This window comes from Ranitomeya imitator, chromosome 2 (genome assembly GCF_032444005.1).
Source record: "Ranitomeya imitator isolate aRanImi1 chromosome 2, aRanImi1.pri, whole genome shotgun sequence".
NCBI classification, from domain to species: Eukaryota; Metazoa; Chordata; class Amphibia; order Anura; family Dendrobatidae; genus Ranitomeya; species Ranitomeya imitator.
Window position 1 is genome coordinate 348,117,826 of NC_091283.1, and position 11,198 is coordinate 348,129,023.

Consider the following 11,198-nt stretch of genomic DNA (forward strand, 5'->3'; position numbering starts at 1 on the left):
TGGGGTAATGAAGGGTTAATGTCACCTTGCTATTGTAAGGTGACATTAAGCCAGATTAATAATGGAGAAGCGTCAATTCTGACACCTATCCATTATTAATCCAATAGCATGAAATGGTTAATAAAAACACACACACATTATTAAAAATTATTTTAATGAAATGAACACACAGGTTGTTGTAATATTTTATTGTTCTCTCAAATCACCTGAAGACCCTCGCTCTGTAACAAAGGAAACATAATAAACCAACAATATACATACCTTCCGATGATCTGTAACGTTCCACGATGTAAATCCATCTGAAGGGGTTAAAATATTTTACAGCCAGGAGCTCTGCTATAATGCAGCTGTGCTATTGTAAGCTGTCAGTGTGATTTTACTATACACCGCGCTGAATTGCCGGCTTTTCTCTCTAACACCGCTGCGTATTTCTCGCAAGTCACACTGCTGGTCCGTGTGTAATCCGTATTTTTCTGGCCCCCATAGACTTTCATTGGCGGATTTTTTGCGCAATACGGTGACAAACGCAGCATGCTGCGATTTTCTACAGCCGTAGAAGACCGTATAATACGGATCAGTAAAATACGGCTGATAGGAGCTGGGACATAGAGAAGCATTGTACTGTATGCAATCCGTATTTTCAGCACCCCTCTCACGTCCGTAAAACACGGTAGTGTGACGCCGGCCTAAATCTTCAGCTTAGCGAGTGTGAACGAGCTGAGTGTGACCTGAGTGTAACTGTGAACGGTGGTAAGTGTGACTTGTGATTCAGTGACTTTGGATTCAGGGAGTTTCCAAGGGAGGAGTTACTGAATTGCAGTCTGTGTTTTATTGATACTTAGCATTTATTTTTTATTTAACGTTTCTGTGTGGTGCAATCCCCATTAGGAAATGTGCTCCACTGTTGTTAATGCCATACAGTGCACATCTTGCCACATGTATGCAGTCCTTGAGCAGCCGGTCGAGGGTGCATACTGGTGTGCGAGATGTGAGCGTGTTGTGCATTTGGAAGCCCAGATTCTGAATCTAAATGTGCAGCTGGCAACACTGAGATCCATTGACAATATGGAAAGGAGTCTTCTGCTCACTGAGCAGACGCTCAATGGGATAGATGAGGCGGGGGATGGTAGGATGGAGCTGCAGGACAGTGAAGCAGCAAGCTGGGTGACAGTTAGAAGGCCGGGTAGAGGGAAGAGTGCCCGGGAGGCTAGTCCTGATCTGGCACACCCCAATAAGTTTGCTAAGTTGGCAGATGAGGGGGGTGCCAGTACAGGGGTAGCACTGCTGCAGCAGGCATGTCCTCTGAAAGCCGGAGGAGTGACTGCTCCAGTAAGGAGGGAAATAGGAGAGCAGGGCAGGCCAGACAGGTGCTGGTAGTGGAAGACTCAATTATTAGGGGAACAGATAGGGCAATCTGTCACAAAGACCGGGATCCTCGGACGGTGTGCTGCCTACCTGGCGCTCGAGTCCGACACATCACTGATTGGGTGGACAGATTACTGGAGGGGCTGGTGAGGACCCAGCGGTCATGATGCACATTGGCACAAATGACAAAATTAGAGGTAGGTGGAAGGTCCTTAAAGATGATTTCAGGCAATTAGGCTGCAAGCTGAAAGCAAGGACCTCCAACGTGGTATTTTCCGAAATACTGCCTGTACCACGCCAGAGAGGCAACGGGAGATTAGGGAGGTTAATAAGTGTCTCAAGAAATGGTGTAGGAAGGAGGGGTTTGGGTTCCTGCAGAACTGGGCCGACTTAGTATACTAATGCCAGAAGCCTCGCCAACAAAATGGACGAATTAGAATTAATGTTGTTGAAGCATAATTATGACATGGTGGGGATATCTGAAACGTGGCTGGATAAGAGCCATGACTGGGCTATTAACTTGCAGGGCTATAGCCTGTTCAGAAATGACCGAATGGATAGGCGAGGGGGAGGGGTGTGTCTATATGTAAAATCATCCTTAAAACCCATCCGGTGTGATAATATAGATGAATCTAATGAAAATGTAGAGTCCCTGTGGGTGGAGATAAGGGGAGGTGCAAAAAATAATAAATTACTGATAGGGGTTTGTTATAAATCTCCAAAAATAATGGAAGCAATGGAGAATATCCTCGTAAAGCAAATAGATGAAGCTGCGACTCAAGGAGAAGTCATTATTATGGGGGACTTCAACTACCCTGAAATAGATTGGGGAACAGAAACCTGCAGTTCCAGCAAAGGTAATCAGTTTTTGACAACTATGAGAGACAATTACCTTTCACAACTGGTTCAGGACCCAACAAGAAGGGGGGCACTGCTAGACCTAATATTAACCAACAGGCCAGACCGCATAGCAAATATAAGGGTTGGGGGTCACTTGGGGAATAGTGATCACAAAATAATAAGTTTTCATGTATCCTTTAATAAGATGTGTAGTAGAGGGGTTACAAGGACACTAAACTTCAGGAGGGCAAATTTCCAATGGATGAGAGATGATCTTGGTGCAATTAACTGGGACGATATCCTGAGACATAAAAATACACAAAGAAAATGGGAGATGTTTATTAGCATCCTGGATAGGACCTGTGCACAGTATATACCGTATGGGAATAAACATACTAGAAATAGGAGGAAACCAATATGGCTAAATAGAGCTGTAAGGGGCACAATAAGTGACAAAAAGAAAGCATTTAGAGAATTAAAGGAAGTAGGTTTGTGATGAGGCATTAAATAAATATAGAAAATTAAATAAATTCTGTAAAAAGCAAATCAAGGCAGCAAAGATTGAGACAGAGACTCATTGCCAGAGAGAGTAAAAATAATCCCAAAATATTCTACGTAAATAGTAAGAAACTAAAAAATGATAGTGTTGGCCCCCTTAAAAATAGTCTGGGTGAAATGGTGGATGAGGATGAGCAAAAAGCCAATATGCTAAATGACTTTTTTTTCATCAGTATTTACAAAAGAAAATCCCATGGCAGACAAAATGACTAGTGATAAAAATTCACCATTAAATGTCACCTGCTTAACCCAGCAGAAAGTGCGGCGGCGTCTAAAAATCACTAAAATTGACAAATCTCCGGGCCCGGATGGGATACACCCTCGAGTACTGCAGGAATTAAGTATAGTCATTGATAGACCATTATTTTTAATCTTTAAAGACTCCATAATAACAGGGTCTGTACCACAGGACTGGCGTATAGCAAATGTGGTGCCAATATTCAAAAAGGGGACAAAAACTGAACTTGGAAATTATAGGCTAGTAAGCTTAACCTCTACTGTGGGTAAAATCCTGGAGGGCAATCTAAGGGATGCTATACTGGAGTATCTGAAGAGGAATAACCTCATGACCCAGGATCAGCACGGGTTTACTAGGGACCGTTCATGTCAGACTAATCTGATCAGCTTCTATGAAGAGGTAAGTTCCGGACTGGAAAAAGGGAACCCAGTGGACATAGTGTATATGGACTTTTCCAAAGCTTTTGATACGGTGCCACACAAAAGGTTGATACATAAAATGAGAATAATGGGGACAGGGGAAAATATGTGTAGGTGGGTTAAGAGCTGGCTCAGGGATAGGAAACAAAGGGTGGTTATTAATGGAGCACACTCGGACTGGGTTGCGGTTAGCAGTGGGGTACCACAGGGGTCAGTATTGGGCCCTCTTCTTTTTAACTTATTTATTAATGACCTTGTAGGGGACATACAGAGTAGAATTTCAATATTTGCAGACGACACTAAACTCTGCAGGGTAATCAATACAGAGGAGGACAATTTTATATTACAGGATGATTTATGTAAAATAGAAGCTTGGGCTGATAAATGGCAAATGAGCTTTAATGGGGATAAATGTAAGGTCATGCACTTGGGTAGATGTAATAAGATGTATAACTATGTGCTTAATTCTAAAACTCTGGGCAAAACCGTCAATGAAAAAGACCTGGGAGTATGGGTGGATGACAAATTCACATTTAGTGGCCTGTGTCAGGCAGCTGCTACAAAGGCAAATAAAATAATGGGATGCATTAAGAGAGGCATAGATGCTCATGAGGAGAACATAATTTTACCTCTGTTCAAGTCACTAGTTCGACCACACTTAGACTACTGTGTACAGTTCTGGTCTCCGGTGTATAAGAAAGACATAGCTGAACTGGAGCGGGTGCAGAGAAGAGCGACCAAGGTTATTAGAGGACTGGGGGGTCTGCAATACCAAGATAGGCTATTACACTTGGGGCTATTTAGTTTGGAAAACCAAGGCTAAGGGGTGATCTTATTTTAATGTATAAATATATGAGGGGACAGTACAAAGACCTTTCTGATTATCTTTTTAATCATAGACCTGAGACAGAGACAAGGGGGCATCCTCTACGTCTGGAGGAAAGAAGGTTTAATCATAACAGACGCGGATTCTTTACTGTAAGAGCAGTGAAGACTATGGAACTCTCTGCCGTATGATGTTGTAATGAGTGATTCATTTCTTAAATTTAAGAGGGGACTGGATGCCTTTCTTGAAAAGTATAATGTTACAGGTTATATATACTAGATTCCTTGATAGGGTGTTGATCCAGGGAACTAGTCTGATTGCCGTTTTTTTTTTTGCCTTCCTCTGGATCAACATGTTAGGTTAGGCTAGCGGTTGAACTAGATGGACTTAGTCTTCCTTCAACCTTAATAACTATGTTACTATAGGGGGGCTGCCTTATACTTCAGGATCTGCCTATAGGGGGCTGCCTTATACTTCAGGATCTGCCTATAGGGGGGCTGCCTTATACTACAGGATCTGCCTATAGGGGGTGCTGCCTTATACTTCAGGATCTGCCTATAGGGGGCTGCCTTATACTTCAGGATCTGCCTATAGTGGTGCTGCCTTATACTTCAGGATCTGCCTATAGGGGGCTGCCTTATACTTCAGGATCTGACTATAGGTGGGCTGCCTTATACTTCAGGATCTGCCTATAGGTGGGCTGCCTTATACTTCAGGATCTGCCTATAGGTGGGCGCCTTATACTTCAGGATCTGCCTATAGGGGGCTGCCTTATACTTCAAGATCTGCCTATAGGAGGGCTGCCTTATACTTCAGGATCTGCCTATAGGGGGTGATACCTTATACTTCCGGATCTGCCTATAGGGGGGCTGCCTTATACTTTAGGATCTGCCTATAGGGGGGCTGCCTTATACTTCAGGATCTGCCTATAGGGGTGCTGCCTTATACTTCAGGATCTGTCTATAGGGGGGGCTTCCTTATACTTCAGAATCTGCCTATAGGGGTGCTGCCTTATACTTCAGGATCTGCCTATAGGGGGGCTTCCTTATACTTCAGGATTTGCCTATAGGGGTGCTGCCTTATACTTCAGGATTTGCCTATGGGGGGCTGCCTTATACTTCAGGATTTGCCTATAGGGGTGCTGCCTTATACTTCAGGATCTGCCTATAGGGAGGCTGCCTTATACTTCAGGATCTGCCTATAGGGGGGATGCCTTACACTTCAGGATCTGCCTATAGGGGGATGCCTTATACTACAGGATCTGCCTATGGGGTGCTGCCTTATACTACAGGGTCTGCCTATAGGGTGCTGCCTTATACTTCTGGATCTGCCTATAGCGGGGCTGACTTATACTTCAGGATCTGCCTATAAGGGTGCTGCCTTATACTTCAGGATCTGCCTATAGGGGGACTTCCTTATACTTCAGGATCTGCCTATAGGGGTGCTGCCTTATACTTCAGGATCTGCCTATAGGGGGGCTGCCTTATACTTCAGGATCTGCCTATAGGGGGGCTGTTTTATACTTCAGGATCTGCCTATAGAGGTGCTGCCTTAAATTTCAGGATCTGCCTATAGGGGGGCTGCCTTATACTACATGGTCTGCCTATGGGGTGCTGCCTTATACTACAGGGTCTGCCTATAGGGTGCTGTCTTACACTACAGGGTCTGCCTATGGGGGTGCTGTCTTGTGCTATACAGTCTGTCTATGGGTGCTGTCTTATACTACAGGATCTGCCTATGGGGTGCTGTCTTATACTACAGGGTCTACCTATGGGGTGCTGTCTTACACTACAGGGTCTGCCTATGGGGGTGCTGTCTTGAGCTATAGTCTGCCTATGGGTGCTGCCTTGTGCTATAGAGTAGGACTATGGGGAGTGCATTATACTATATGGAGTCCTATTGGGAGTGCATTATACTATATGGAGTCCTATGGGGAGTGCATTATACTAAATGGAGTCCTATGGGGAGTGCATTATACTATATGGAGGCTTAGGGGAGTGCATTATACTATATGGAGACCTATGGGGAGTGCATTATACTATATGGAGACCTATAGGGAGTGCATTATACTACATATAGGATGATCTGGTGCATTATACTATATAGAGGCCATCTAGTGGGCCATCATACAGTGTGGAGATTACAGTGAAAGGGCCATCATAGAGTGTTGGAGCCATGAAACAGTTTGGGGGCTACTAAGGGGTCAGATTACTGTGAGGATGGTACTATACAGTGAGGGGGCATTATATTGTATAGGGGAACTGTACAGGGGGGGGCAGACTCAGGACATTATTAAATGTAAAGTGGGCACTTCTTGTTATAGGGAATCTCAGGTTACTGTGACTATCAAAGGGGCACACATGGCAATATTACTTTCTAAGGAACAAAATGTGAGCAATGTTTTCTAGGGCACTTGCACCCGGCATTACTATATTATAGAGGGGTGCTTTAGAATTTAGAAGGCACAGAGAACCACACAGCAGGTGCAGTAATAAAGACACATACTGCAGCAGCAGCTCAGTATTGGGGTATCAGGGGCAGTAATAGGGACACATACGGCAGCAGTGGCTCAGTATTGGAGTATCAGGTGTAGTAATAGGGACACATACGGCAGCAGCGGCTCAGTATTGGGGTATCAGGGGCAGTAATAGGGACACATACAGCACCAGCGGCTCAGTATTGGGGTATCAGGTGAAGTAATAGGGACACATACGGCAGCAGCGGCTCAGTATTGGGGTATCAGGGGCAGTAATAGCGACACACACGGCGCCAGCGGCTTAGTATTGGGGTATCAGCAGATGAAGAGTTTGTGCAGGTTGGGAATAGATGGTGATGGGGCTGGAATGAGAAGTGAAATGTGTCTTTGTTGTATTCTCTGAAGACGAGTCCTGGCTGGAAGAAGTTGTCATGTCGGTCTGGGCCAGATGGAAACAACGGGAAAAATGAACGATTCCATCAGAGAACATCAGCGGTAAGTCATTATCTATAACTGTGCTGTGATCTCTTATATGTTCTGTAGGACTGGTATTTACCACTGACCACATGGCGGTAATATCCATGTTGGTCGTGATATAGAGATTATCTTCAGTAATAGCGCGGTCATCTGCTGAGGTTCTCCTCCACTATTAGGGCGCCTCACCGAATTGTAATGAAGGTTACCTGGTTAAGGGCTCACTCAGAAGCTTCGCCCACCCCTGAACCAAAACCCTAGCTACGCCTCTGAATTGAAGGAACCTCATCCAGCAGCCATATCAGAAGTCCTTGGTTGCCAGATGGGACCTCTGCAACCACCTCCTACCAGCCAGCATAACCAGCTTCTGTTTTGATTTCTAGGCATGGTGGGGCAGGGTCATGGGACAGATGGGACAGGATGGAGCAGTATTGGGAGATCATATGGGGGAAGGATGGGACATCACATGGGAGCAGAATGGATACTCATAAGGGCTGATGGGAGAATATATGGGACCAGGATGGGAGAACATATGGCTGGAGCCAGCAATGCGACACACGGGGCAAGGATGTGGGATATTATTACCATAGGGGATAATTAAGGGATATTATTACTGCAGTGATGTATTTATTTTATTTTTTTGAGGATACTGTTTTAAATGGGGAGGGGGCGGTCCTGTTCCTGTGCAGAGTGACGCTATGTCACCTTTTTTTCATCATCTGGTGTAGTGTAGAAGTTGGAAAAAAATTAAGTAATGTGCTCTGCAAGCTGTGCTCTATATAACTGCTATTTCCTGCAGAGATGAGCCCTGGCTGAAAGTGATGGTGGTCTGTGATGGATGAATATGAAAAGCAAAGATGAAGGACTTCACCTAGAGATGTCACTGGTGAGTCAGTGTGTTACCTGTACACTGACACTATACACTGTATACTATATACAGAGGTCCTGTGTACAATGTCACCAGTGATCACTGTATTACCTTTACACTGACACTATATACAGAGGTCCTGTGTACAATGTCACCAGTGATCACTGTATTACTTTTACACTGACACTATATACAGACCTCCTGTATATAATGTCATCGGTGATCACTGTATTACCTGTACACAGACATTGTATAGTAAGTACAGATCACCTGTGTATAATGGCACGTATGGTGATATTAGTATTATTTTTGTTTATTAATGATCAGTATTGTAGTATTCGGTCACTATGTGGTGGTATTATGGTGTCTGGACATCGTGCGGTGGTATTTGTCCCTTGTATGTGATATTATTGGTCAATTTAAAAATTTAAAAATAAATAAAAATATACCTAAATTGTATTAATTTATTAATTGTTTAATAGCTTAGAGTAGAGTAGGGCCCGGCCAGAAGAGTCTACTTGTCTTGGTGGCAGATTAAAAAATCTTTTGGCCAAAACAAAAGCTGCTGGCAATGTTTGTGATCTGGTGATGGGAACTGTTAATGTGTGATTGGTGAGAAGTGGAGTTTTTCCAAGAGAGGGCAGTGGGACTGTGGACAGCTTGAGGGGTGGAGGTGGGGCTGAGGTGACGCCTGGGCGGAGTCTCAAATAAAACACTTAATTCTACCAAGTAGTGAATGAGCAGAAGGTGGACGCTACAACTCACCTGCGCTGTCATCTGAAGCAATTTCCACTTTGTACCAATCATCATCCCTCTCAAAAGTCTCAGTTGTATTAAAACTGTCCAGATCTTCATCCTGAAAAACATATTGCAAAAGTCACAGACAGAAAGAGCAGTCACATCTATGATCAGCTCTAAACCTGCCATCTCCACCGTTCTCATTACACAAGTGTAAAACATATAATACTGCTGGACAAAACAAGGCTGAGCACAAGATCTTCACAGCCGTCTACACATCGTTGGAGAGGTCTCATGACACCTTCTCTCCATCTACCTGATGATCCTGAGGAACACTGGGATCTTCCTGTTTACAGTCCTGTGGAAGAAGAGGACGGGGATATCTCTCTGGTGTTGTCCTCTTACTGGATAGATCTGGAGGAAACACATACAGGGACTGGATTAATTCTTTATATACAGATAATTATAGGCCATGTGTATTTAGTCCTGTCTATTACCTGGAGATGTGAGGGGCTGGGGAACCTCCATCATGACTTCCTTGTACTGATCTTTGTGTCCTTCTAAATACTCCCACTCCTCCATGGAGAAATAGACAGCGACATCCTGACACTTTATAGGAATCTAACACATACATTGATAAGTCATTCTCCCGATCCCTTCATAACATTACTTTATAATGTCCCAGAATTCCAAGCAGTGTCACCTCTCCAGTCAGCAGCTCAATCATCTTGTAGGTGAGTTCTAGGATCTTCTGGCCATTGATGTCCTCATGTATCAGTGGGTGAGGTGGAGGCCCTGTGATTGGGCTCAGGGGTCTTCCCCATTCCTCAGACACAGGGTCCTGACAGTGCTCACTAGAGGTCTTCTTCACTACAGTGTAATCCTGGTTATGGAGAGAAACATTCATAAAACTCACTACAGACATTTCACCTCTCCAGTTCTGTCCATCTATTATTCCCATAGATAAAAGTGATGTAATGTGACATTTCTCACCTCTCCAGTAAGACGGAGGAGGATCTCTAGGGTGAGGTTTAATATCCTCTCCACCATCTTGTCCCTGTCCCTATCCATCCTTGACGAGTCAGGAAACTTCTTTTTTATAGCAGATGCCCACTGAGAGGATCCGATATTGTAGGGACCTGAATGGGAAGAAGAAGAGCCGATGTAAAATCATATAGGATCCAGTATAAAAATAAAAATACAGGGGAAGTGGCTATGGAGTGAACTGACAGACAGCTGCCATCCAAAGCTCCACCAGTCAAGATGAAATCCAATAATTATATTAACTCCTATCTGCCATTGGAAGTACTATCCCGTCCATGTGACCTGGGACATAATTATTTTGGAAGGGATAGTATGTCATAGGCGATCAGCTGCGGCCTATCGCGGCTGGGTGTCAGCCGTGGCCAATCGCGGCTGGATGTCAGCTAATTATCACAGCTGACATCCGGCACTATGTGCCAGGAGCTGTCACAGACCGCGCCCGGCACATTAACCCCCGGAACACTGCGATCAAACATGATCGCAGTGTTCCGGTGGCATGGGGAAGCATCATGCAGGGAGGAGGCTCCCTGCATGCTTCCCTGAGACCCTCAGAACAATACGATGTGATCGCATTGTTCCGAGGGTCTCCTACCTCCTCCTCCCTGCAGGCCCGAATCCAAGATGGCCACGGGGGTCCTTCCGGGTCCTGCAGGGAGGTGGCTTGCGAGCGCCTACTGAGAGCAGGCAACGGCAAGCCTCCAGCACTGCATGTCAGATCGCTGATCTGACACAGTGCTGTGCAAAGTGTCAGATCAGCGAACTGACACTACATAGTGATGTCCCACCCTAGGACCAAGTAACACAGTAATAAAAAAATTACACTGTGTAAAAATATTGTTTTAAAAAATCATAAATAAAGAAAAAAAATGTTGTTCCAATACATACATTTCTTTATGTAAATAAAAAAAATCAATAAAAGTACACATATTTAGTATCGCCAAGTCCGTAACGACCCGACCTATAACACTGTCCAACTAGTTAACCGCTTCAGTGAACACCGTAAAAAATATATATAAAACACGAGGCAAAAAACAATGCTTTATCATCATACCGCCAAACAAAAAGTGGAATAACACGCGATCAAAAAGACAGATATAAATAAACATGGTACCGCTGAAAACGTCATCTTGTCCCGCAAAAAATGAGCTGTCATACAGCTCCATCAGCAAAAAAACAGTTATAGCCCTCAGAATAAAGCGATGTAAAAATAATTATTTTTTATATAAAATAGTTTTTATTGTATAAAAGCGCCAAAAACATAAAAAAAAGATATAAATGAGATATCGCTGTAATCGTACTGACCCGAAGAATAAAACTGCTTTATCAATTTTACCAAATGCGGAACGGTATAA

General features: G+C 44.0%; 1 protein-coding gene across 1 annotated transcript in view; it reads right to left on the reverse strand.

Annotated features, from left to right (window-relative positions):
- The window catches only part of LOC138666534 (zinc finger protein 585A-like), a 95,862-nt gene extending 85,989 nt beyond the window's left edge, over positions 1 to 9,873 (reverse strand). The window contains exons 1-4 of the mRNA XM_069754747.1: positions 9,796 to 9,873; positions 9,300 to 9,423; positions 9,119 to 9,216; positions 8,830 to 8,920 (exon numbers count right to left, since the gene is read on the reverse strand). Coding sequence (XP_069610848.1) covers positions 8,830 to 8,920; positions 9,119 to 9,216; positions 9,300 to 9,423; positions 9,796 to 9,873 — 391 coding nt within the window. The remainder of the gene's footprint in view (positions 1 to 8,829; positions 8,921 to 9,118; positions 9,217 to 9,299; positions 9,424 to 9,795) is intronic.
- Between the last annotated feature and the right edge of the window lie 1,325 nt (positions 9,874 to 11,198).